Source organism: Arabidopsis thaliana, chromosome 5 (genome assembly GCF_000001735.4).
Source record: "Arabidopsis thaliana chromosome 5, partial sequence".
NCBI classification, from domain to species: domain Eukaryota; kingdom Viridiplantae; phylum Streptophyta; class Magnoliopsida; order Brassicales; family Brassicaceae; genus Arabidopsis; species Arabidopsis thaliana.
The window spans coordinates 15,836,480-15,864,099 of record NC_003076.8 but is presented as its reverse complement, the minus strand read 5'-3'; the positions used below and the strand labels follow the sequence as shown (position 1 = coordinate 15,864,099).

The 27,620-nt window shown below is 35.1% G+C and overlaps 7 protein-coding genes across 9 annotated transcripts; 5 read left to right on the top strand and 2 right to left on the bottom strand.

Moving 5' to 3' along the window:
* The first annotated feature begins 4,188 nt into the window (after positions 1-4,188).
* NAC6 (NAC domain containing protein 6) lies at positions 4,189-5,702 on the top strand. The gene is made up of 3 exons (NM_123323.3): positions 4,189-4,648; positions 4,759-5,036; positions 5,129-5,702. Exons 1-3 carry the CDS (start codon positions 4,450-4,452, stop codon positions 5,507-5,509), a joined length of 858 nt encoding a protein of 285 aa, NP_198777.1. The 5' UTR covers positions 4,189-4,449; the 3' UTR covers positions 5,510-5,702.
* A 3,205-nt stretch (positions 5,703-8,907) lies between these two features.
* On the top strand, positions 8,908-10,171 carry AT5G39600 (39S ribosomal protein). The gene is made up of 3 exons (NM_001344298.1): positions 8,908-9,020; positions 9,119-9,685; positions 9,886-10,171. The coding sequence occupies exons 2-3, from the start codon at positions 9,329-9,331 to the stop codon at positions 9,910-9,912; spliced, it is 384 nt and encodes a 127-aa protein (NP_001318707.1). The 5' UTR covers positions 8,908-9,020; positions 9,119-9,328; the 3' UTR covers positions 9,913-10,171.
* AT5G39590 (TLD-domain containing nucleolar protein) lies at positions 10,110-12,711 on the bottom strand. The gene is made up of 7 exons (NM_123321.4): positions 12,462-12,711; positions 11,754-12,374; positions 11,416-11,603; positions 11,029-11,267; positions 10,746-10,945; positions 10,516-10,641; positions 10,110-10,430 (listed from the first exon to the last, which is right to left on the bottom strand). Exons 1-7 carry the CDS (start codon positions 12,615-12,617, stop codon positions 10,332-10,334), a joined length of 1,629 nt encoding a protein of 542 aa, NP_198775.1. The 5' UTR covers positions 12,618-12,711; the 3' UTR covers positions 10,110-10,331.
* A 2,247-nt stretch (positions 12,712-14,958) lies between these two features.
* Positions 14,959-17,035, top strand: AT5G39580 (Peroxidase superfamily protein). Of its 2 annotated transcripts, none has more exons than NM_123320.4 (3): positions 14,959-15,462; positions 15,928-16,090; positions 16,413-17,035. In NM_123320.4, exons 1-3 carry the CDS (start codon positions 15,073-15,075, stop codon positions 16,817-16,819), a joined length of 960 nt encoding a protein of 319 aa, NP_198774.1. In that variant the 5' UTR covers positions 14,959-15,072; the 3' UTR covers positions 16,820-17,035. The 2 variants fall into 2 exon arrangements, with proteins under 2 accessions (NP_198774.1, NP_001031985.1); NM_001036908.1 differs by having other exon boundaries at positions 14,992-15,462; positions 15,928-16,094; positions 16,416-17,022.
* A 597-nt stretch (positions 17,036-17,632) lies between these two features.
* Positions 17,633-20,219, bottom strand: AT5G39570 (uncharacterized protein). Of its 2 annotated transcripts, NM_001344297.1 has the most exons (3): positions 19,467-20,219; positions 19,024-19,328; positions 17,909-18,362 (listed from the first exon to the last, which is right to left on the bottom strand). In NM_001344297.1, the coding sequence occupies exons 1-3, from the start codon at positions 19,959-19,961 to the stop codon at positions 18,140-18,142; spliced, it is 1,023 nt and encodes a 340-aa protein (NP_001318706.1). In that variant the 5' UTR covers positions 19,962-20,219; the 3' UTR covers positions 17,909-18,139. The 2 variants fall into 2 exon arrangements, with proteins under 2 accessions (NP_568565.3, NP_001318706.1); NM_123319.3 differs by having other exon boundaries at positions 17,633-18,362; positions 19,024-20,141.
* A 711-nt stretch (positions 20,220-20,930) lies between these two features.
* On the top strand, positions 20,931-22,408 carry AT5G39560 (Galactose oxidase/kelch repeat superfamily protein). The gene has a single exon (NM_123318.3). It carries the CDS (start codon positions 21,004-21,006, stop codon positions 22,213-22,215), a length of 1,212 nt encoding a protein of 403 aa, NP_198772.2. The 5' UTR covers positions 20,931-21,003; the 3' UTR covers positions 22,216-22,408.
* A 1,013-nt stretch (positions 22,409-23,421) lies between these two features.
* Positions 23,422-26,922, top strand: VIM3 (Zinc finger (C3HC4-type RING finger) family protein). Its single transcript, NM_123317.4, has 9 exons — positions 23,422-24,019; positions 24,598-25,133; positions 25,229-25,354; positions 25,485-25,584; positions 25,675-25,739; positions 25,827-25,929; positions 26,017-26,137; positions 26,218-26,432; positions 26,528-26,922. The coding sequence occupies exons 1-9, from the start codon at positions 23,597-23,599 to the stop codon at positions 26,690-26,692; spliced, it is 1,854 nt and encodes a 617-aa protein (NP_198771.1). The 5' UTR covers positions 23,422-23,596; the 3' UTR covers positions 26,693-26,922.
* Positions 26,923-27,620: the final 698 nt, after the last annotated feature.

Below are 27,620 nucleotides of genomic sequence, written 5' to 3'. Positions count from 1 at the left end.
TTCAACATAAGGGATTGTAAGATTTTGGTTCCATATAACACTTCTTTACATAATTAAAACAAGGTTAAGCAATACGTTATGCATTAATGCATCTACTATATATATATCGATTTATTTAGTTCAAGGAAAAAACTTCAGTTCAATACCGATATTTTCCCCGAAAATACCAAAACACATAAATCTCTAGAAAACGCTTTTTGTCTTCAACTCTTTCTCTCAATATGTCTAAAGTCGATATAGTACTTGAATTAGTTGAAACTGCGTCTTCATTGCACCGTACTCTAAGTTAACGTGATCATGAGACACTCGTAAAAACCATATATATCTAGTTTTTCAATTTAGTTTCAGAAAAGGGTTAGAGAGCTGTGAGATTTCCTCAATCCCGTTACTTAGAATTTTAGTATGGAAGATTCGATTTATCAAACTAAGCTAACAGCACAATTATAAAATTACAACAAATCAAGCTTTACGGCAAAGTGTTGACCATGATCCTATTAGCAAGTGATTAATTTAATTAGTATATCTACAAATTCGATTGCCTAACTTTTTTTTGACATTGGATCGCCTAACTTTAACAATACAACATTTATATTATCCATTTTCTACAAACCAATGAACTATCGACTCATGTCTTGTTCCCTCTCACAAGCCCATGTTTCGCCCAAGGAAGCATTAGTCAAACTTCAAATCCCAACTTAAACTAAAGTAATTAACTAAATTAGTTATTTTCAAATACTTTAATTATGATAATTAAGAATAGTTTTAGAAGATGCTTACCATTTTCTCTTCCCCACTGATATACCACCACGTGCGCATTTTGGAATTGCTAGTACGTGTGACGTGTCCATGAGAAGGTTGGCATTGCCAATACGATTAAAACTCTTGCCGTTTCAAAGAAAAATCGACACGTGTGTTTCGGGCTCACCAAAACTAAGATATTTTTATGGAATTTGTTTTAATATTTCCTGAAAAGGAAAGGACTGCTAAAACAAAAAAGAAAGGATTAGCTTTAGAATGATTGATTTGATTTCATTAATAGCCAATATTACAAAATATCCCAATGAGAGTCCAACTATTGATTGCTTTAAGAAGGGAACTCAGTCTAAAAGTCACATGATTAATAGTTTAATACACTAATACACATTTTCAATGAAATTATGATTGTGTTATATGACTATAATCTATCACCAAACGTTATATTCTTTCCCGTTTATAAAGAATTCTCTCTTTTGTATATATACTTCATATCTACTTGTCTTGTCTTGTGATATATATTTCATATCTATATAGTTTCAAAACATTTAGGCATTGAAATTTTATCAAAAAAAAAAAAATATCACAAAAGTACTGATAACACATTGGTAAATTATTGTAAATTTGTAATACAGGTTATCCAATTATTCTCAGGTCCGTTGAATTCTAAAAAAAATTGTGCGGAAAAATAAGAGATATATTTTCTTCAAAATCTCTTTTTAGATTTTCTCTACTATAAAAAGGTGACAAAAACACAAAAACACAAAAACGAATGACACCTATTTACAAGAATCTGCTTGTGAATAAAAACACAAAACGAACGACGACTAAGTGCTTTTTAAGTTAAAATTGAGCTAGTCTTTTTCCTAAGAGAAACGACCAAATATCAGAAACAAAACCGAAGTAGGATTCTACTTGTGAAAAAGATAACTAAAGCGATGAAAAAGTCAAAAGTAAAACAAAACTCAACATCAAAAAGAATAGAGTAGTATATATGCTTCATGAGCCGCCCCATCCTAGCATGAGGAAGATCGAGAACCTCTTCGTCCAATTCATAAGCGTATAAGTGCTTGATATTGAAGACATTCGTGGTGTGAATATGTGGAGAAGCTTCAAACGGTATGCATTGAAATTTAATTTCTCAACGACCTCTAGCATACCAATTTTCTAGCTAGGCCTTAATCTTATTGTACTCTTGAGCCAGAAAACGGTCTTTGGGTAAGACAATACACCCTAACCTATTACGGACACTAAATTGAACATCATGCCAATGTTTCTTTACATTTTATTTGTACTTGACCGAAGTCATTACTAAAGTGCCATGAGATCGATTGTGTACACGAAGCAACTCATCCTTAAAATCCACCACACTACCATGAAAACAATATGGGTATAGAAGTAAGGCAAAATCATTCGAACAACAAGAGATGAAACCATAAATTATATGTAACAGACAGAACCTGAGCTTCCATTGATTGTGTGATTGCTTGCAATTTCAACAAATCATATTGCCTAATGCCTGATTCGCGACTTATTTATATGGATAATACACATAGTTACTCATGTATACAACATCTTCTATAAAGATTTTAAAAATATTTCCAGTTACATGATAACATGAAAAATGATTAGTTCTATGGTTACATATTGTCATTCTTTTGAATGTATGCATCTAACCTTCTAGAGTCATTGTGCTCCATTATTGTATCTCTATTAACGGTTACCATCAAAATTTTTGCATGTCATTTTACCTTGTAAATTTATTACAAGAATAATAAAAACCCCGATTACAATTCGAAAGAAAGTAAATCCGACGACCCGAGTAATTGATAAAAATTTAACCCAAAAATAAAATCGATGGTGCCACACGCTATGTCTTGAAATGGTTTTATTAAGGTTTTCTTGAAATGGATCTTGAAAATCTTCCAAGAATTGTTAAATATGTCATGCTATATCATATATGTCATGATCAATAAATAAATAGTGATAACTGATAAGTGACTACTTTTGAATGTATGCATCTAACCTTCTAGAGTCTTACATTCTCTTTGGTGCTATAAATTTTATTTCTCTTTTGCAACTTGTCAAACTTATATATCTTGCTCGTTTTAAGTCTAGAAAATCAGATTTTTTTTTTTAATTTGAAAAAAAGAGTATGAAAAACGTAATTATTACTTCACCTTTCAATAACGATCCAAATTTCATTCCAGCCATATACATACGATTTTTTATATATTTTTATAAATCAAACGAAATGACGCTAAGAAAAAATAGAGTGCACATGTTGTAGCAATGCAAATGACAACCTCGTATGAACAAAACACGTGATTCGATCATGAAAAGAAAATACTTGACATATAATATGGCGAAGGTAAGTAAAGTTGTTCAAAATGTCTTCAAAGTCTAACTGAATTTCATCATCAACATCCTCATCATTCATCATCATTACCACCTTCACATGGAAATCGATTTTCTATCCAAACTTTCATTGAATTTTTAATATATAGTTTTAGATATTAGTATTATAAACGAAAAAAAAAAAAGATATTAATATTATAATTTCTTATAACGGTAGACACTGGAATAAGACAAGAGGACCAGTTGCTTTAATAATATAAAAATATACTTTACAAGGTTCATGCATGCATACATTGTTTTCACGAGATGGATAACATTTGTTAAACAAATAAAACAAATTATATGTAACCATGTGAACTTTTTTCTTTCTAATACTTATCCTAAATAACAACACCAATAATAGTGACCCGTACCGTAAGAATAGTAAATGTAAAAAAAGTCATTCTTTTTGTTAAAAAGAAAGACCAGTAAAAAGTCATTCTCTTCAAACCATTCACACTGAATTATTATATTTACAATCCCATTATATTAGTAACCTTACGTATTAGTACCAAATTTATAACTCGAAACTACTATAAATGAATAATCACATAGTTTCAATTATGAATTGTTATCAAATCAATAATCACAGTTTACTAAACAGGTAAAATCTAACCGTTGATAATGAGATAAAGAATGGACAAAAACATCACGATTTAATGTGATAAGAACAATCTTATCACATAAACAAAAAAAGGGACAGGGAGTTACAGGTGAAGTGTTCCTGGTCAAATTGAAACTTGGAAATAATAAAGTTCTTGAAATAGAAAGGTTTATTTTTAATTGAAAACGATATTTGAGAATCACACATCTTAAGTTGCCTAACAATCTACGCATCTTCTTCTTTTCTCTATCCTATTAAGAAAACTAAAAATAGCATTTTCTGATTTAAAATATGATTTGATAGTTGTATTAGATTTAAACGCGAAACCTCATGTATATACATAATAATATATTTATTAGAAGTAAGATAACAGATTTTCTTTTTCTTTATAGTAGGTAAAACTCTTGAATTTCAATACAAATAATTGTTCTAAAGAAGAACTTGATACGAAAAAATTGACCAATTATTGGTCAATATATTAAAAAGAATAAATTATTTTAGTGTTCTTATTTCTCAAATGAAAACTAGTATATAGAGAGGAGCTTCGTTGCTCAAACACTTTCCTCTCTCTTAAAAACCTCAACTTTCTTCTCTCTTCTCAAAAACCCTTCCCTCTTCGTCTCCAAACAACAACAAACACAACAACAACAAAAATCTTACAAGAAGATCATTTTTAGAAACCCTATTAGGATAAAATGGATTACGAGGCATCAAGAATCGTCGAAATGGTAGAAGATGAAGAACATATAGATCTACCACCAGGATTCAGATTTCACCCTACTGATGAAGAACTCATAACTCACTACCTCAAACCAAAGGTTTTCAACACTTTCTTCTCTGCTACTGCCATTGGTGAAGTTGATCTCAACAAGATTGAGCCTTGGGACTTACCATGTAAGTTTCACACCTTATCTTTCTATTTCCTCAAGTCTTTTGTTTGTCTTCTTTCTACCATTAAACTCATGGTTCTGAATTCTGATACATGGCTGGTTTTGTTGGAACAGGGAAGGCTAAGATGGGAGAAAAAGAATGGTATTTCTTCTGTGTGAGAGACCGGAAATACCCGACCGGTTTAAGGACAAACCGGGCGACAGAAGCCGGTTATTGGAAAGCCACAGGAAAAGACAAAGAGATATTCAAGGGAAAATCACTTGTGGGTATGAAGAAAACTTTGGTTTTCTATAAAGGAAGAGCTCCTAAAGGAGTTAAAACCAATTGGGTTATGCATGAATATCGTTTAGAAGGCAAATATTGTATTGAAAATCTTCCCCAAACAGCTAAGGTAATAACATTAAGAGATTTTGTGTGTTTCTGTCTTTTGTTTTTTTTGGGGACTTGAAATTAATTCTTTTGTTTGGTTGTTTGTGAATGTAGAACGAATGGGTTATATGTCGTGTTTTCCAAAAACGTGCCGATGGTACAAAGGTTCCAATGTCAATGCTTGATCCACACATTAACCGAATGGAACCAGCCGGTTTACCTTCGTTAATGGATTGTTCTCAACGAGACTCCTTCACCGGTTCGTCGTCTCACGTGACCTGCTTCTCCGACCAAGAAACCGAAGACAAAAGACTTGTCCACGAGTCCAAAGACGGTTTTGGTTCTCTGTTTTACTCGGATCCTCTGTTTTTACAAGACAATTATTCGCTAATGAAGCTGTTGCTTGACGGTCAAGAAACTCAATTCTCCGGCAAACCTTTCGACGGTCGTGATTCGTCCGGTACAGAAGAATTGGATTGCGTTTGGAATTTCTGAGTTGTATAAGTTATGTTGTAGACTTGTAGTAGTCATGTGTTCGTGTGTGTGAATGAATATTCTTGTTACATTTTTTTGTAAAAAAGGAGAAAAAAATATGCTAGAAAGTCAATTGCTTTTGTTATGTAGCATTAGTGTTTTTTATGTACTCAATAGACTTCCTAATTAAATAAAAATCTTAATTTATTTGCCATGTACAATGCTAAAGTCAAGTTAACACATTTAAATAAAATTTTATTTTTAAAACACACAAAGAAGGTAAGAAAATATAATATGAAAATTTTAAAACACATACATAATTATTTTATATTGGTGTGAAGTTTTTGTTTTTATAAATTTGAAACTAGAGTAGTTAGAAGCCAAATTTGTTTACTGTTCTTCTCAATGACGAAATTTTACATGACATATGTTAGGCCACCAACCAAAGAGTTGATATTATGACTTATGAGTATTTAACAAAGTTTCATAGATATTTATCATTATTATATTGTTATGTCAAACTTAACATGTTTAGGTGATCATCTTGTTTTCATACTACCTAAATGTTTTCCCAATTTCTAATTTGGACATTTTCGTTTAGCAAAATGATAATGTTCCCAACGTAACCCTAAGATCGATAACATGTTTTTGGAAAAAAAAAAAGAAAGAGAGAGCTTACAACTACATCAAAATGAAACATGAACATGTGTGATATATATAAATAAGTAAATAACATGTGTGAATTAATTTTGCAACGCCGCCAGTAACTCAATTACATGCACAATACGCAACTTTATACCAACTTCCTCATCGGATAATATTATTACGTCTCCAAATCTTCTTGCGTTCCTCTGGCCATTGATAACATATGTTTAAAAATAAAATTGCATATGGCTTATAAATACTTTGAGATGATCATAGTCTTAGTTCATGTTTCTCTTCAAGTTTGTTATTTACTAAACAAACAATAAACATGATCGATAGTATAACATTTTACGTTTTCATATTTTTAAAAAGTAATTCTACTATATATACAGGCGTCTTAAAATTATTAAAAATCAAAAATACAACATCATTAATCTGCTGTACTATTTATTTTACATTATGTGACTATTTTTCAAAAACTTTATTCATTTTAGTTCATTCTGCTATCAATTATTTTTTTCTTTCGCTATTATTCAGTTTAATTGACATACCAGTCAGATTTAGTATTATTAAACCGATATATATATATATATATATATATATATATTTTTAATATATAAAAAAGATAGCTAGTAAAGAAAATAATAATCAGAAATTAGCTATCATATAAAAATTAATAAAAATGTTTATACATTTGATACAACTTGGTACATCATTTTTAATCTGAACATATCCTTCAATATTTTTCTACCAAAAAATATTGTGTTTTTAAACTATCTTATTCTAGTATCCTCTATAAACGTTTCTAAAAAAAAACTAAAAATTTGTTTAAGTTTTCAAATTCTAAAAATTACAGATTTTCATTTCAATAGTCATATAGGCGGCCTAAATCCAATAATTGAACTATTGAAGTCACTAGTAATGAATTTGAATTTATGTATATCACTTGTATGAGTGAATTTTCTTGTCTTTGATATTGATTGTCAATTTTTATTTGTTTTTTTCTTCTAAATTTAAATTATTGTTGAACCAAGGATTCACACAATAGATTTGTTTAGAGAGGGAAAACAAATCTAATAATTTTTCTTCATTAGGTATTCTATCCAAGACTCGATAATAAAAGAGGTTCTAATCTCTTCTGAAATACATTAGGGTTTGCTCAAGAACAGAAAAAGAATTAGGGTTTTAAAAAGGTATAGCTGCATCCATAATGGATTGCCTACGTACCCTGTGAAGGGATCAAGCCATTCGTAGTTCTCAATATGTATAAAGTTATGCGTTTCTTGTGAGTATCCAAAGATCCCCCCTTTGTGAAGTCCCTAAGGCACTTTATATAGGATCCTTAAACCGCCTCCCTACCGATATTCTTCGGAAGATTCTTATTTATCCTTAGGTCGATTCTAGAGGATAATCGTCCTAAGGATATTCTCCTTATTCTTCGGAGGTTTTGGGGAGATTTCCTGATTTCGACATTATCTTCAAAGATTCTCCTTTATCATTTCCGAAAGTCCCATAAAAGATCCTATTTTACCGGAAAAGATCCTTGGAGAATGAATGGTTTTTACAAGTCTTTGCCTCGCGTGTTTTTCACGGCTCGGTGGTCGTTTGAGAGGTGGCTTCGGGGCAAACGGTATGTACCGGCTCGGGGCGCGCTTGATGACTCCATTAAGCTCAGTTGGCTGTCTCCCGAGCCGATATAGATGTTTCCCGCAGCGTTCTCACGATTGGCTCGGGCTGTGTTCATATGATTAACACCCGAGCCATTTTACAAACTCTCTTCGGGACGGTCGATCGAATAAGGTCCCGAGGTGCTTTGTTCTAGGCTAGGGGCCATTTATATGTTTAACTATGAGGTGATTGTTATTCTTAGACTGTTTGGCTCGGTCTTGCTTGTGGGGGAATCCGACCCCAACAACTATCAAATCCAAAAGTAAGGGTCCGATTGGTGACCATTATTTAGAGAAGGAATGGGGAGGAACAACATGTTCCTCTTTTTTTTCACCAATCACTAGTAATATTTTTTTCCAAATTGTAACATGTAGACCTCACAATATTCCTAATCATTCCTCATTTTTTTAGGAATGTTAGAAGAAAATTGTTCCTTCCCAAAATTTGATGAGGAACAAATAGGAAAATAAATTAAATATTTATTAATTAAAAATTAAATTTATGTTCGTTTTATATTTAATATTTAATTAAAAATAATCTCTTTATTTTTTAATTTTTATTACAATTTTTTCTATGTTTTGGTTATTATTTACAGTAACATTTGTTTTATTTTTCCTTTACACCCACACCTTTTCATTCCTATTTTATCATTTTTTTCTTTTTCTGTTTGTTATTTTTTAGTCATGTCACCAATCGGACCCTAAATTTGTTTGTTTTTATAAAATCCAAACTATCAATTTCATTAGAAATTATTTGAATTTATATTTTTCTAAAATTTAACAATTAAAAATAAAACTTTATTAATAAATATTAATTTATACTCTGAAATAATAATATTAATTTATAGATAAATGAATTTCAGTTATAAATTCATAAAATATAGTAGTCCCGACATTATAAAGGTTTTACTGTAGTATTAGAATGCAGTTAACCGTCGGTTATCTACCTCTGAATCGAACCAAAACATAATTTTAGAAGCCACCCGATCGGTTTACTCACTTCATCAAGAACAGAACCGATTTGTCCTAATATCGGTTCGGTTCTGTCGGAATCGCATGCCTAATTAATTCTATTTGGCTTCATCACAAACCGAACCATCGGTTATTACCTTCACTTAACACAGCAGAAACCCTTTCTTCAGTCTTCTCCTGCGTTCTCCTTCTTCACTTCCCAACTAAATCTCGCCGGACGATCGTAACCGGAGAGCTTCCGTCGACCGGTAAAATTCGAAACCTTTACTTCCAAGAACGAGTCATTTCTATGTGATGGAATCTTCTTATATCTTCACGAATCATTTGAATGCTCTGATTTAGGTAGATTAATCTTCAAATCTCTATGACTCTTATGAATCTGGAAGTTACGATGTATGATGTTGTTATCTGAATATCAAATTTATATAGATTCGCAATCATTCTCTGTTTTTTCATGGAATCTAATGCGAGATATGTAAAGTTAGGGTTTTTGGTAATTCTCTAAAATGATCTGTATAATGGCTGATTTAGGTCAAGTGTTTGATATCTAAAGAAGATGTTGAAGTTTCTATCAAAAGTAAGAATTGAGTTCAACACATTAGATCCAAGACTTGCGTCTTGTGTTGAATTCTTAGCTCAATGCAATGCAAGGAAGGCCAAAGAATCGAATCCCAATTGTCAGGTTTTGGTGAAACGTAGAACCGATGAGCAGCCGCCGCAGATCACTGTCACTTTTGTTAATGGTGTTGAGGAAGCTTTTGATGCAGCTGCAACCTCGGCTCAGTCGATTAGAAAGATGATTCTTGATAAAGGTCAGTATCTTGAGACAGAGCAAATGTTTCGTGAAGCTGGAGAACAATGGCCTGTGATTATCCCTGATGAAGAACTTCTCCAAGAGGCTCCTGGTGTTAAGGTATGTGATTGCACATTTTCAATGTCTCATTTGAGTCTAGAAAGAAGAAAACTTTGATAACAGCATATGAAGTTTTAAGCTGATATAGGTCTGCAAGCAAAACCATGTCTGAAACGATAACATTTTCGAGCATTTTCTTTACGCGTACTGTTTTCGGGTCTGTTGCTTACCTCTCTGTTTGGTCTTATGGTGTTTTGCAGCCGAGAAAAGCAGAAGACAAGAAGTGATGCTGCACCAAGCACGATCAATATCTCTTGGTGTAATCTCATTGATTTGACAAATCTAGCTTTTCGGAATGTAAGATCGTTTGCTGTGTGCAACTCGATATGTGTCTCAAGCTTAGGGTTTCGACTGATAGATTTGTATTGTTTTCTTGTTTATGTGAACCGCAATGGATGAACTTTTGGTCAGGAACCGGGACTATGACACTGTTATGGAAGCTATTGAAGCTCTGGGAATAAAAACCAATTTTTATAGGCAAATATCAAATCAACTGGCTGGTTCAAGTTTTGGCAACACTAGTATACATAACTTACACATTGAATCCAAGAGCTCATGAACAGCAAAAGAGTTTCTTGCATATATATTTTAAGAGACAACAACGTATATGTGTGTATATATCAAACCAGTTCTCGTCTTTCATTCATTACCTCTCTTCCTTTCTAGGAGCATTAGGATTACCCATCATATCCATCATCATTTTCTCAGGTGAATCTTCCCAGTTCGTAAACGTTTTCAAGTCGATCTGCAGATAAAACAAAGGTGTCAAATTTGAAAACCTTTGCGCATGTCATAATAGATGTCATGCTCTTTTGGTGTTTTTCTTTTACCTTTCGACGTTGGTTAGTGAAAAGCTCTTCTCTTTTCTGGTATTTTTGTTGAATTTCCCTAGCCTTGTTTCCACCTAACCCCCATGCTTCAATATCTAGAACCAAAGCCTCTACTGGTAAATAACCCTGTAGAAATCATATTTAGCAAGAGATGTTATTAAGATCCAAGAGCACAAAATTTGACATGCATGATATACTCATTTTGTTCCTTTATGGTGTTGTGGCTTTACCTGGTTTGGGAAAAGAGAGCCTGACTGGTAAGTTTTATCAACTGCATGATGACGGACTGTGATTTTAGCAAAGTCTTCATCAATGAAAATTCTCTCATTTCCAAGTGTTCCCCCGAATCCAATTCCAACAGGCTTGGGATGTGCGTCGTACACTCCGCCAGCAGGGTGCAGATGGCTATACGCAAAGTTTTTCTCCTTACCTGAAGATTGTTAACACATAAGTATGAAAGACTGGACTACTGGAAAAGCGAGTGTGCCGAAAAATGTTCGATATTTGCGATACCAGAAGATGAGAATGCGTGAAAGACTGGACTTATGGAGAACAAGTTCCCAGAGCTTCCATAAAATGCATCTCTGTTCTCAAAACCTTGCTGCAAGATTGCACCAATGACCCACTTCCTCTCGCTTGAAGTAGCCTCATGTTCGACTTTACAACTTGCAGAAATTATCACTAGTATAGGAGCATGATACCCTTCAACGTTGGACCACAGTCGATTCATGCCTTTCCCGTGATAATATGAGCTGAAAGAGAGACGAACATAACTTAACTACACTGTAGAAACAGAATGTTCAATAAACAAACAGATGTTCACATGAATGACAATTTAAAATCAAATTCAAAACACTTGAAAAGATAAACAAGTTGCTCAGATATAAGGCAGTGAGATACCGGTATAGAAGATGTTCATTTGGTTCACCGCTATTGCCGGGAAAACATGAGCTCAAAATCTCCTCGCTTATTGTACTTTTGCTCGTCAAAGAAATCGCCCATGCCCTTCCACATGTTAGAAGGGTGTTTTCGCTTGTCTTGGACGCAGAATCATCTACAGCAGTGGACTTTGAAGGTCCAGATCCATCCTGCAATTCATAAATTCAAACTTCACATATCTCAGCATTCTTTTAAAACTTCAAACCCATTGTATACTTAACCACACAAACAATGGTACTAAGATAGACTCTTTAAAGAATATAAGCAATGAAACAACTTCGCAAGTAAAAAAAGAATACCTCTGCACTTGTCACATTTTGAAGCCTCGAGTTACAAAAGTGAGAAAGGCACTCAGTGAGGCAAGGAACTGTCATCAAAGCCCACGTTAAGAATTTCCCGATAGGAAGTTCAAGTTCTAAACCAGAAACATCAGTCTCCCAAACATCCAAACTATTTCCAGATTCAGAATCAGTGCAAGACACCACTGCTGATAGAATCAAATGACTAATATCCGGAAGAAACAAACACCCTTTCATTTCAGCAGCTTTAGAGCTTCGACCATCCCAAGACATTGTCCAACACATCCAAAGAAACACAAGCAATTCACTAACCGAAATCGACCCGTTAATCTTACAATCAGCTTCATCAGATTCAAACTCAAGCTTTGGAGAAAAGCCTGCATTTTTAGCTGTCACATAGTAAACTCTCAACAAAGTGTTGAAAGACATCGAATTCGACATTCTTCCACAACATTTGACATAACCACTAGCAAACTCAACCCAACTCAATCCTTCTTTATCAGGCACGAAGAACAAATCTACTAAAGATGATCCTAAATGCTCCAACAATTTGGGAAACAAGTCTGAAACTTTTTGCTCTCCTTCAGTAGTAATTGTATCGTAGCTCAAACCAAAACTTTGCTGAAACAAAGATCCAATTTTTATAACCCTAAGTTAGATTATACACGATTCTATTGAAAACCCAGATTAACGGAAATCGAATTATACCTTCAAGGATTGAAAAGGAACAGTATTGGTTTGAGAATCGACGAGTTTGGAGAAGGATCGTTTAAGCAGAGGAAGAGCTCCGGTTGAAGCAGCAAGGCTTTCGATTTCTCGTTTCTCCGATGATTCTTTGTCGTCTGTAGAAGATGAAGCACCCATAGTGGTGAAGATGATCGGAGAAGATGCAAAAATCCGAAATTAGAGGGAATGATCAGAGAAATTGGAGTCCATGATTAGAAATTTTGTTTTTGATCTTTAAGAAAATAAAGAGACGTTTTTGAACAGTTCCATAGATGATCTTTTCACGATTCGCCACGTAATTGGAGTCAATTGTGGATTGATCCGGTTCCGGTTCGAGAAAATATTAAACCGGACTGATTAGCAAAATGTATTTAAGCCGAATACCCCAACTAATATTTTCACCAAAAGAAAAAGTTTCAAAGCTCCCACTAAATTTGTCTATTTCAAAATATTTTCTAGCTATTTGGAGTTTACATTGACATTTTAACTCCAAAAAATATTTTTACAATTTTGGCAAAAAAAAAATGTAATTTAAAAAATATGCAATTCTTTGAGTTTGAGAGAAAATGTGTTTTTGCGGAAAATAGAAAATTATATTATATATTTAGGTTCCATACACTGTCTAATTAATCATTGTCTTATTTGAGTTTGGTCATATTTGGATACGGTGCTATTGAGTTTGGTCATATTTGGATACGGTGCTATTGAGTTTGTATCATTAGTTTTGTTCATATTTGGACTTCACCCATTTAGATCTGAACAGCTCAATTAACATCTTTAGATAGATGTGCTCAACAGAAAAATTGAGATTATGCAATTTAGTGTTTAGGGTTTAGGGGTTAGGGGTTAGAGAAAAATTATTTCCAATTCAAATATCATTTGCGGGGAAATCTCAGACTATTTTCATGCAAAATATATAGAGGCTAATTTGAAGAGGGTGCTTGTAACAAGACCCAGAGAAGGATTTTAGCAACTCATGGGCAATTAATGTTGTCCGTATGTACAAATAAAAACCCAATGGACCGACTTCAAGGTCGCAGCATGCCAGCATCCAAACTCGTTCAGGTTATCTAGCTTTACATTTGAAGCAAAGACGATCACTTGCGTTACGATTAGTTAGAATATGGTTTTGGTACCATAAAAACAAGATTTATATATAGACCATAAGGGTTTTTACTTTTTTTTTCTTTTAAGCTTCGACGCCAATATATACATATGTGTAGAGACCAAAATTTGGTCGATGAATATACATCAACGACGACAAGATATAATATATGATAATCTTCAATTTTTGAATTTTTCTAGTCTTTGTTAACGTCATGCATGGATTTTTATAGGAAAATAACATCTATATTGACAAAAATTATTTTAAGAAACAGGAATTCATAGAAAACTCTTCTTTTTAAAACATCTGACTTTATTATATCCTAAAGGGACAAGTAGAAAACTCTTTATTTGTTATATGTCACTATTCTGTTACAAATTTTTATTGTTTCAAATAAAAATTAATTGCAGAAAAAATTCCTATGGACCAACAACGATGGTTAGTCTTAGTCAGCATGAGTTCTGGCTATTGATCAGTGATCACCACCAATCAACGTGTCGCCATTAGTCATTAATCTGTTATGAAAGTAAACGTATAGAATTAATCTTTATCATCACAACATCATTCTATATAGCAAACCTGGTGCGGGTAGAACCCGATCTTTATCCGAAATATATATCTTTACCAAAAAATCGAACTGAAAAATTCGACATCATTCTTCCATTTCCAGATTACTAAAATTCGAACAAAACAAACCGAACCAGTCAAAGAAACAAAGCTTAATTATTAAGAAAACCCACTATACTATTTTGTTATTTGTTTGTTTGTTAAAGACTATACTATCTATATGTTCCGGTCAATACACTAATCTCTCACGATGGATCGGTCCGTGGACTTTTGTTGAATAGTGATGTCCGTGGACTTTTGTTGAATAGTGATTAGTGAATGTTCATGTTTTGGATATTTTAACACTTTTGTGAGACGGTCAGTGAACTTTTGTTGAATAGTGGATGTTCATGTTTTGGATATTTTAACACTTTTTCTTTTCCTAAAGTATTTTAACACTTATTCGATTAACCAGTCCAAAGTCGGTGCATTGTAGATGAAAATATCATGCACTAATACGAGTTTCCTTAATAAAGAATTAGAGTTGAATCAAAGTTTAACGCCTGCTAAAACAATATTCTATAATCACATTCATTATAAATGATTACACACTATTAATTAGGAATTAGTTTGATAGAAACGAACAAAAGAGAAAAAACAAACCCAACATGATCTGCAATCGTCAACGCGCGAAGCCAGCTCATGACCAATCACATAACGCGGTTTTCAGTTTTGAATTGGATTACAACGTCGTCGTTTTGTCAAATTACCTCAACACTCTAGCCCCTTTCGCTGACTTCAACATCACCATTTGACTTCTCAATCCCTCTATAAGTTACTCACGTTCTCGTATCACTTTCCATGCATCTAAAACAAACTCTATCTACTAACTCGAAACACACTTGCGGTCTTATCTAAAACACAAACCAACAAAAAGAAAAAATGGGCTTGGTCCGATCATTTGCTTTGGTCATAGTCTTCCTTAGTTGTCTCATCGCCGTTTATGGCCAAGGTACGAGGATCGGGTTCTACTCGACTACGTGCCCTAATGCCGAGACAATTGTTCGGACCACTGTGGCATCTCACTTTGGTTCAGATCCAAAGGTTGCACCCGGGTTACTGAGAATGCACAACCATGATTGCTTTGTCCAAGGTTGTGATGGTTCGGTGCTTTTATCGGGACCTAACTCTGAAAGAACCGCTGGCGCAAACGTTAACCTCCATGGTTTTGAGGTCATTGACGATGCCAAGAGGCAGCTCGAGGCAGCATGTCCTGGTGTTGTCTCTTGTGCTGATATCTTGGCCTTAGCGGCTCGTGATTCGGTTTCTCTCGTAAGTTTATATATATACTAATTATACAACAATCAATATATCATATATAAGCAAAGAACTATGTCTTGATTGTTTTAAATGCCAATATTTTGTGTTTGTATTTAGATATGAGTAAGTAAAGAGGATTAACAAAGGCAACACAATTTTTTGTTTTATATTAACTAATTTTACAAGGTATATATACGCCAAAATACAAAGATTACGTTTCTTCATTTCTTTGGTTTTGTGTTTACAAACTAAACGTTGATACTTAAGAACTTACATAACATATATTTGAAAAAAATATAGATTTTATAATATTATATTTTCAAACAATTATGTGTAACATTTATGTTTGTTTTACTTGGTTTCTTCTATAATATTAACTTAGTATTGGTTACAAAGAAAGTAAAAACAAAAATAATGTACAAGCGGACAGAGAGTAATTAACGTTTGTTTGGCTTTAATTTGCATGGGTGTATGTAGACAAACGGACAAAGTTGGCAAGTTCCAACAGGACGTAGAGATGGAAGAGTTTCCTTGGCATCGAACGTTAACAATCTTCCTTCTCCAAGTGACTCTCTAGCCATTCAACAAAGGAAATTCTCCGCTTTTCGCCTCAACACTCGCGATCTCGTCACTCTTGTTGGTATGTAACCTATATATCACCGTTTAGAAATCAGAATAGATCCAATACATTAGTTTGGATGGAAACTCCTCGTACGTGTTTTTTTCTTTCATATTTTGAATATTCACTTTAATAGTTAGTGTTGTGCACTGCATGGTTTATTGTCACTCGTACTTAATTTGCATAAGAATAAGGATAACTCTAGGATCAGGTTCATGTTTAAACCAAACATTTTCGTATTTTTCAAAGAAAATTAAGTTTTATTTCGGTGTACATATTACATATATATATTTTTCAATTATATTGTTAATCAAACTGAAGATGAACCTATATGAATTAATAGGAGGAGGACACACGATCGGAACAGCTGCATGTGGGTTTATCACGAACAGGATATTCAACTCGAGCGGAAACACAGCAGATCCAACAATGGACCAAACATTTGTACCACAACTTCAAAGACTTTGTCCCCAAAACGGCGACGGATCAGCACGTGTTGATCTTGACACCGGAAGTGGAAACACTTTTGACACATCTTATTTCATCAATCTCAGCCGTAACAGAGGAATTCTTCAATCCGATCACGTTCTTTGGACTAGTCCGGCCACAAGATCCATAGTGCAAGAGTTTATGGCACCTAGAGGCAACTTCAATGTCCAGTTCGCAAGGTCAATGGTTAAAATGAGTAATATTGGTGTGAAGACGGGGACAAATGGAGAAATTCGTAGGGTTTGCTCTGCGGTTAATTAATCAGTGATTAAGTTTTTATGGCTAAAAAAAAGTGTTTATGGCTAACTCTTGTTCAAGGGCATTTTTTTTATAGTTTGATTTAAATTTAAACCCAATAGAATAGAAAGGATATGAGAGAAACCCAAAAGTGGGTTGCTGATAAATGTATTTCATTTCTTTCGGTTTGACTTGGTGGAATAAATAAAGTTCAATTTCGTTACATGAATAGAATTGGTGTTTTATTAATCGCCAACCTTCCGTGGAATACTAATTATCACCTTGATCCAATTGATCATTCGAATCAAAGAAGCTTCAACAATGTGAAAGTATAACTGAGAGAAGAGTGTCTTAATCAGTGAGTTCAACCTACCAGTTTGATAAGCCTACATTTCACCTATCGGCCCGAAACACCCTAACACGGAGTACTAGGTCGAGATGTTTCCGTCAGCCTTCCTCAAAAGACTGTTCTCTTGATACTGATTTATACATACATAAATCATTGTAACACTACACTAATCCAATACCAGGTATGGCCGAGCACGATCGATCTTCCCTAGACTGAACAAGATCAACCCTCACTTGTTTGAGCATGACCAACCATTCTTCACCAAATTCAAATTGTATTTAATTTAAACGGTTCGGTATCACAAACCAACCATTGGAATGTAAACACCACCGTCGAATACAAAGATTGCCGAGTCGCAACCCTTAGAGTTTCGGCTAGCCTGATCAAAGCGTGGATGAGCCTCTGCTCGGTGTCCTGAAAATCCTGCATGAGAACCAGGTTTGTCTCTTTCTCTCTTCTTCTTACGGTCTTTCTTTCACTGGATAGAGTTTTTGAATTCGTATGTGAGAACTAAAAGGCATATAGAAAACCTTATCAGGCGTGACCATCTCACACTATTGGGCTTGTTTTGTGTGGGAGACTAATGTGCCGCGCTGTATTCATATGATCCACAAAATTAAGGTTTATATTTGGTTCATGAAGTCTTAGTTACATATATCAGTCTTCCTAACTTAGTCTTGGATCCTATTTCTAGCTTCTTGGTTCTAGCTTCTTGGTTTAGACTCGCCAATACTATTGAGGACTGGGACCATGGTGCAACAAGACTCCTGATATTTTCTTAAACAAAGTTTCCATCTAATTCCAATTCATGCAAAAAACATTCTGATATTACACGAAATGATCATCATAATTATATAAGGATAGAAAAGTAAATCATAACACAAAACGATAGATAGAAAACGAAACAGAGTAGCAACAGTTACATGGTGACCCAATACCACTTAAAGGTCTTATTATGAACCAGTACGAAGACTCTGTAGTAATAATACAGAGATTCAAACAAACACAACACCAACGTCGGAAGATATTATGTAGAAAGGTATGTGACTTAGCTCTTTATTTAGTAGATTTTTGAGGCTAAGCAAACACACATTCTCATTACACTCTCTAGCACAGAGAGGGTTTAGTTTACTCATCGTCTTCGTCACGACGCTTCTGGTGGTGATGCTTGTGACGGTGCTTCTTCTTCTCCTCATCCTCATCAGAGTCATTGCCACCCTGCAAATTGTGTATTGGAAATAATTAGGACTACGTCAAAAGTGTAACCTATGTAATGACCCATACAATGACATCAGGTTAATGATGCCGCTGCTATGAACTATGACCATAAGAAAGGAAAGAGAGACCTTCAGATATCCTCAAGATGGCCAAATTCAATAAAATAATGTTGACATGTAAGTATGTAACTAGACAACATTGTTCTTCTTAATGGATGTTCACAGATGACTAAATCATTAATCGACAAGAACCACCACTAAAGATATAACTTTAGTTCAATAACGAGTTACTCTACACTATGATCAACAAAGGGTTTTCAGTGCTAACCAATCAAACTTAATTTCCACACAACCTAGATGCAAGCTATGCATAATTCAACCAAACGAAATGTTGTCCATATTCAATCGAATACTACACCACCAAAGTCAAATGGAATCCTAGAACTAGCTTTCTATTCATGTAAACTGTGAAACAGATACATTTCGTTGACATGTATGTATCCAAACAAAGACTTTAGACAGGTTCTTTATAATGATGTTTATAGATGGCTAAATCATGAATGATCATAAAACAATCACTAAAGATATAAACTTTGGATTACTCTACACTCTACAATATGATCACCAAAGGATTCAACAAAATATTAATTTCTTCAACTTACATATTTCTTGCGGCCATAGCTCCCTTCCTCATCATCACCAGAACCAGAACGGTTCCTACGCTGCTCATCATCATCATCGTCATTGCCACGGCCATAGCTAGGCTGCTTCCTGTAACTCCCCTCTTCCTGTTCCTCAGACCTCCCATAACTAGGCTTCCTGTAACTTCCCTCCTCCTGTTCCTCAGATCTTCCATAGCTAGGCTTAATGTAACTCTCCACCTGATCATCAGACCTCCCATAACTAGGTTTCCTGTAACTTCCTTCCTCTTGTTCCTCAGATCTTCCATAGCTAGGCTTCCTATAACCTTCCTCTTGTTCCTCCTCAGATCTTCCATAGCTAGGCTTTCTATATCCTTCTTCCTGCTCCTCAGATCTTCCATAACTTGGCTTCCTGTAACCTTCCTCTTGTTCTTCAGATCTTCCATAGCTAGGCTTCCTATAACCTTCTTCTTGTTCCTCAGACCTTCCATAGCTAGGCTTACGCTCATACTCAGACTCCGATCTCCCACCATAACCAGATCCAAGCCCTGATTCAGGTCTCCTACCATACTCAACCTCAGTTCTTCCACCACCACCAGATCCATACTCCGATTCAGTCTCCGTCCTTCCACCATAACCAGATCCATAACTCTGCTCAGGTCTCCGACCATACTCCACCTCCGTTTGTCCACCATAGCCAGATCCGTACTCAGATTCCGGTTTCCTCCCATAACCGGATTCAGATCCATAACCAGGATTTGGTCTTTCACCTTGAACATGACCACCACCACCTGAATCGGGTCGAAATGCGGGTCGTGGCTTGGGTCGAGAATAGCTACTGTACTCTGTGTTAAGAGCTTCATCACCGTAAGCAGAAGGCTCATGGATCTGAGTAAATTCAGGTCTCTCGTATTCGAAATCATCATCGACACCAGATGAGAGAGGATAACAAGTCTCATCGGAAGGTGGAATCGGACGGCCGTAGATCACCGTGATGTCGTAACCACCACTGTACGGCGTTGGATCAAACTCATCGAAATCGTCGACGTCGTTGTCATCTCTGGTATAGTACGGCATCGTTTAAGAAGAAGCTTCTCTGTGTTTGTTTTACTCTTTTGGTTTCTTGGATCTGATCAAAATGACAGAAATGAGAATTTATACGCGGGGGAAGAAGAAGACGAAGAGTTTAAAAACGTTGCGTTTTGAATGAATAATTGTGGATCCCATCTTCCTGCTGTTTACATGGAGACCACTACGATTCGGGCAAGCTATGCCACGTGGGTTTATCTTAATTGGTAATAACCAATTTGATTGTACCAATTGCCGACTGATTTAACCGGGAACCAAACCATGGGAGAAAGTATGATTTAATAATACATTAAGGGACTATATTACAAAAACGAATATAATTTATGAATTATTGTGTCTTGAATTTTTGGTTTATGATTTTGGAAAAGAAAGAAAATGTGCCTCATATTTTTTGGTTTATGGTTTTTAAATTTAGGTTTATTTTGTAGATTTTAATTTCCTTTTGATATGAGGCTTTTTAAGGTTTTGTGTATATCTTATATTTTTAAGGTCCTTTATTTCCAATTTTAATTATTTATAACCATTGTTTACCTTTACAAAAAGAAATTAATATATTAAAAATAAGGATAAAATTTATGAATTAATGCAATTGAATTAGTGTATCTTGATTTTTTTTGTTTTATGGTTTTTACATTTAGGTTTATTTTGTAGATTTTAATTTCCTTTTGAATTTTTATTTTTAAGCCTTGTAGATCTTTATATTTTAATTATTTATAAACTATAACCATTATTTACCTTTAGAAAAAAAAATCTTATAAGCTATGATTTATGTCTATAAACAAATCTTTGGACAATGAATGACTACAACTAATTTTTTTTTTTTTTTTTTTGACACCACAACTAATTATGTCCACAATATTTAGATATGTAATCTATATATAACCCTAATTTCTCATCTATCTTCTTCACTGCATGCTTCTACCATTTCCGGCGACCATGATCTCCGAAGTTGAACAACCAAAAGAGAAGAGAAGTTTGAGTTCTGAGCCACCGTCGTTGATGTCACTCCCATACGAAATCATAGAGAACATTCTTGCACGTATCTCTAAATGGAGTTATCCTAATCTCTCTCTCGTCTCCAAAAGTTTCCTTTCTCTTCTCTCTTCCCCGCAACTATACAAGACGCGATCTGAAATCGGAACCACCGAGCCATGCCTCTATTTCTGCTTGGAATCAGCTAACCATTCATCTCCACAGTGGTACACTCTTTGGATGAAACCTGATGAAACCCTCACCGGTACCGGTACTATACATGACTATTCGTTGATTCCGCTACCTTCGTCTTCACCAGTACTTCGTACATCCACGGTAGCGGTTGGTTCGGAAATCTACGTAATCGGTGGACACTTCAACCGCTCTTCCTCAGTTCGGATATTTGATTGTCGGAGTAACACGTGGCGTGACGGTCCTAACATGACGGTAGCTCGATCGGATCCAGTCGCGGTTCTCATCGACCAGAGAATATACGTCTTGGGAGGTCGCGAGATGGACGAGTCTGACGATTGGTTTGAGGTGTTCGACATCAAGACTCAGACTTGGAGAGCCTTGCCTAGTTTTAGGGCTGGCCTTGAGTTACGCCGCTACATTGTGTGGCCCAACAGATACTTTCCGCGTCTTGGTGATAGTCAAACTGCAGTCAGATTAATTAACGTCAACCCCAATGCTTTGGAAGGAAAGCTTTACGTAGCGGCACAGATAAATGACTACACTTACGAGCCCAAAGATGATACATGGAAAGTTGTAAGCAAATCAAGTATAAGAAGAGTAAAGGTTTGGTGTGTGATAGAGAATGTAATGTACGCTTGCCATGACGTCTTTCTGAGGTGGTATGATTACGAGGATAGACGGTGGAGAGAGATCCAGGGTTTGGAAGAATTGTGTTACCACCCTACGAGGGGTTTCAGTGGGGCGGAAAGAATAGTTAACTATGGTGGGAAACTTGTAGTTATGTGGCGTCCGGTGCAAAGCGACGGAAAAGATAAAATTGAAATTTGGTGTGCTCAGATTGCGTTAGAGAAGCGCAGTAAAGATGAGATCTGGGGTAAGATAGAGTGGATTAATTCTGTGCTTACGGTCCCCAAGTTGTGTGACTTGTGCTACAGTTGTGTGGTTGTTTCGATTTGATGATTTGTAAAATATTGTATAAACAATATTGTGAAATCATCCGGTCTTTGTTATTTTTTATGTTTTTGTTTTTAATGGTCTTTTACTTGTTTTGGTGTAACCCGTACAAGTTAATCTTGGTGTCGCTGATATTTGGTCCAGTATAACCAATTTTTAAACTGGTGTATAGTATTTTCTTAATTATAGTTTTGGGAAAATAAACTTGTCCCAAATAATGTTCTAACATGTCACATAATTTAGGTTTATTTGATAGATTTTAGGTATATTTTTAACTATTTCTAAATATTATTTCTACTAATTTTTTTAGAAAAAACATTAAATAAGGATAAAATAAAAATAAAAATTAATTGTTTTTTAGTGTTAAAAAAAAAGAAAAAAAATAGTTTTTTTAATTACTGTGCAAAAACTTTAAACAACAATTATCTCGTTCAGAACAAAGAGTATTAACTTTAAAATATTCCAACCTTGAGTTTTTTCTTTGACTTTCTCAACAATATACCGAAACATCTCAGATTTCTTCTTATCAAACTGTTCTGGTAGTCCCAAATATTTTCCGCCACCTCCCTCATTGTGTATTCTCAGGAGATTTCTCATTCTTCGCTTTGTGTCAATGACAGGAATCCAAACTTTGCGGTCTTTAATTGGCTAAGAGAGGTTGTGGCTTGGAAAACAAGATTTGAGGATTGTCGCTTCACATGGGTCCGACGAAATTCCAACATGGCAGCAGACACATTAGCTAAACATGCACTACCTTCACATACTTCTTATCATTTTTCTAATTTTACTCCTCATGTAATCACAGACATACTCCATCGTGACTTTGTCTCTGCAGTTCAATAATAAGATTGATGTTGATGAAAAAAAAAAAACTATTGACTTGCGATATAACTCTAAATTTTATAGATAAATATGCGATATAATTATTGTCATAAAACTAATCACTTTTTTTTTTTAATATAATTTGACAACAAACTATTACCTATTTTATATAAGTTATTAATCTTAAAAAAAATAAATGTTCGTCTTTAATATATACATTTTGAGATTTTAAAAATGAATTATAACTATAATTTAAATTTGAGAAACAGTTATTTTCCACTAAACCACCACTAATCACGTCTTTGTCATAAAAATTTGACCCAAAACAATTAAGGAAAATAAAATATATTAGTTGCCATTCTGTCACGATCTTATCGAAACTGTGAGATTTTTTTCTTTTTTAGGTTTTTACAAATCATTTTGAAATTCACTCTTCGCCTTCCCCAAAATTTCAAAACCCGCCTCTTCACTTTTCGCCTTCCTCTACTTATTTAGCCTAAATCTCTCATAAATCTGGAAAACAACATTTTCTCTCTAAATCTCTCTCTCACTCGTTTCAACAATGGCGATTGAAACTCAGCTTCCTTGCGACGGTGACGGTGTGTGTATGCGGTGTCAGGTGAATCCTCCGTCAGAAGAGACTCTCACTTGTGGCACGTGCGTCACTCCATGGCACGTGCCGTGTCTCCTCCCCGAATCACTCGCTTCTTCCACTGGAGAGTGGGAGTGTCCCGATTGCTCCGGCGTTGTCGTTCCCTCCGCCGCTCCGGGTACCGGAAACGCTCGACCTGAATCTTCCGGTTCAGTTCTCGTTGCTGCGATCCGTGCGATTCAGGCTGATGAGACTTTAACCGAAGCTGAGAAAGCCAAAAAAAGGCAGAAACTGATGAGTGGGGGTGGTGACGATGGTGTCGATGAAGAAGAGAAGAAGAAGTTAGAAATCTTTTGTTCTATTTGCATTCAATTGCCAGAAAGACCTATCACGGTTCGTTTTCATTCTTCAAATCAATGTGTTTTTGAGTTTATTCGCTAATTTATGTGTTTGTTCTTGTGATTTGTGTTAATGACTTGTTAGATCTTGTGATTAGTACACATAAACCCTACTAGAATCGCTAATTTATGCTTGTGACTTGTGTTAATGACTTGTTAGATCTTGTGATTAATACACATAAACCCTACTAGAATCGCTAATTTATGTTTGTGACATGTGTTAATTACTTGTTAGATCTTGTGATTAGTGTTGATAATAGTAGTAGAATCGCGAATTTATGCTTGTGATCTGTGTTAGTGTCTTGTTAAATCTTGTGATTAGTACGCATAACTGTAGTAGAATGGCTAATTTATGTGTTTGTTGTTGATAAGGATGATTAATATTTGAAGTAGCACACTAATGGCTTATTTGCAACCAGTCTTATGCTTGTGATTAGTTTTAATGCCTTGTTGAATCTTGTGATTAGTACACATAAGTGTAGTAGAATCGCTAGTTTATTTGTAAACTTGATAATGATGATTAGTGTATTTAAGTAGCAGACTAATGGATGTATTGTACTTGTGTGTTTGTAGACACCGTGTGGGCACAATTTCTGTTTGAAATGTTTCGAGAAATGGGCAGTAGGTCAAGGGAAGCTAACTTGTATGATATGCCGAAGCAAAATTCCGAGACATGTGGCAAAAAATCCTCGCATCAACTTAGCTCTAGTTTCTGCTATTCGTTTAGCAAATGTTACCAAATGTTCTGTTGAGGCAACTGCAGCCAAGGTTCATCATATTATCCGCAACCAAGACCGTCCTGAGAAAGCATTTACTACCGAGCGGGCAGTAAAAACTGGGAAAGCTAATGCTGCTAGCGGTAAGTTTTTTGTGACAATACCTCGTGATCATTTTGGTCCCATACCAGCTGAGAATGATGTCACTAGAAAGCAAGGTGTTTTGGTTGGAGAATCTTGGGAGGACAGGCAAGAGTGTAGGCAGTGGGGAGCTCATTTCCCGCATATTGCTGGCATTGCCGGGCAATCAGCGGTTGGAGCTCAGTCTGTGGCCCTCTCTGGAGGTTATGACGATGATGAGGATCATGGTGAATGGTTTCTCTACACAGGAAGGTTTGATTTTTTACATTATATTTGTCACCTGTTTCCCTTCTTATTGAAGTAGCCTTGTTCCAATTTATCTTAATATGTGTGAATGTGTGTTGCAGTGGTGGAAGGGATCTCAGTGGAAACAAAAGAATTAACAAGAAACAGTCGTCTGACCAGGCGTTTAAAAACATGAATGAATCTCTAAGACTTAGTTGCAAAATGGGCTATCCTGTCCGAGTTGTCAGGTTAGCTTTTCTTTGTGCAAAGTTCTTATACCTTTCTCACTTTCTGCAGACTCTCTTCAACTTTATGTGAATAAGAATAGATTATCTTTATACTCTGAGTAGATAGTTATCCTGACTCTTCAATCTTCAGGTCTTGGAAGGAGAAGCGTTCTGCATATGCCCCTGCTGAAGGTGTGAGATATGATGGGGTCTATCGAATTGAGAAGTGCTGGAGTAATGTTGGAGTACAGGTTTGAATATATAGCTAACATTCCTATTTTGTTCCTTTTATGCAGAGCTAGATTTTTCTTTCTTGACATACACTCTTCTGTTTTCTGTAGGGTTCTTTTAAGGTCTGTCGTTACCTGTTTGTTAGATGTGACAATGAGCCAGCTCCATGGACCAGGTTTGATCTTTGTTTTTCCCCGGAAAGTGTCTTATATCTGTATTTTCTGTTTGATGGCTCATAATTTTTTTTAATTATATACTGCAGTGATGAGCATGGCGATCGTCCAAGACCGTTGCCTAATGTTCCGGAGCTTGAGACTGCTGCTGACCTGTTTGTGAGAAAGGAGAGTCCATCATGGGATTTCGATGTTAGTAAAGTCTCTCTTTTATATGAACAGAGCAGATATCGAATATTCTTCGGTTGGTTCATTATTTTGTAACTTTTCCCTCATCAGGAAGCTGAGGGTCGTTGGAAATGGATGAAGTCTCCTCCTGTTAGCAGAATGGCTTTGGATCCTGAGGAGAGGAAGAAGAATAAGAGAGCAAAAAATACTATGAAGGCCAGACTTCTGAAAGGTAAACCGTCCATTATCACTTGTGTTATTATTGTATATAGCACAATTCATAATTGTTTTCTTGGGTTTTATTTGACACAGAATTTAGTTGCCAAATCTGTCGGGAAGTGCTGAGTCTTCCAGTGACGACGCCTTGTGCACACAACTTCTGCAAAGCATGCTTAGAAGCGAAGTTTGCTGGGATAACTCAACTGAGAGAGAGAAGCAATGGCGGACGTAAACTACGTGCAAAGAAGAACATCATGACCTGCCCTTGCTGCACGACGGATCTCTCCGAGTTTCTCCAAAACCCGCAGGTAATAAACAGAAACCAACTCTTCTTCTTATATTCTAGTTCTTCCCAGTTTTGTTGTGATTAACTTTGGCTAATCACAAATGTATAATAAAACAGGTGAACAGAGAGATGATGGAGATAATAGAGAATTTTAAGAAGAGTGAGGAAGAGGCTGATGCATCCATTTCTGAAGAAGAAGAAGAAGAATCCGAACCTCCAACTAAGAAGATTAAGATGGATAACAACTCTGTTGGTGGTAGTGGTACAAGTCTCTCAGCTTAAGGAGCTCTTTAGTTTTTCGAAACAAACTTCCTTTCTTTTTTTGGTAATATTCCGCAAACGTCTGTGAAGTTTGCATTGCGACTTATCATTTTTATTTTAAAACTTATCAGAAATTGTTCGAATCTTTTTTTTCCGTTACATATAAATTCAACATTAGTATATTACTTTAAATTTTCGTGGTCAGTGAGTTACCACAACAAATTCTCTATAAACTAATATATCGATAAATTAGTCAACTGTCACTGTTCTGATATTTCATATATTTTACTATACACAGTGTATTGCACACCATTAGTGGAAATCTTTAAATGAATCTTCTTGAAGTTTTAGAAGATTCTTATAAAAAGATAGTTACCAAAGTGGATAAAATATCTTAGAGAGTAGATAGTGAAACATATTTATAAGAGTCTATATTACAGAGAATCATATCAATCAATCCATATGATTACTTTCTTCAATCACTAATCTTTCTCCTTGATTAGAGATGATGGAGATGATAGAGAAGGTAAAAAAGAATGTGGAAGAGGCTGAAGTTGTTGAGTAACAGAAAAGAACTTGTATTGGAAACAGATTCATGATGAAGTAATCTTGGAATAGAGAAGCTTAGAGACCGGCCGTATTTGAAGGAAGCGATTTTTTGGGTATATTAAGGTTTGGTTTTTGTAAATGTTAGAAAGCCTTGAGAACGTTGAGCTGTGTAAATTGTTGTCTTAACTCTAATCTTCTAACTTGACGATGTTTGAATGCAAAAGTGGTTAAAGCACTTGAGAAAAATCATGATATTAATGTTGTGTGAGAATTTGAATAGACTAAAAACAAAATTAATGAAAAATTAGGAGATGTGCTTTTTTTTTATCTTTATTTTGCATTGATTCTTTTTCAGAGAGCGTATGTATGTATATGATTTTAACTTTCCTGTGTTCACGTA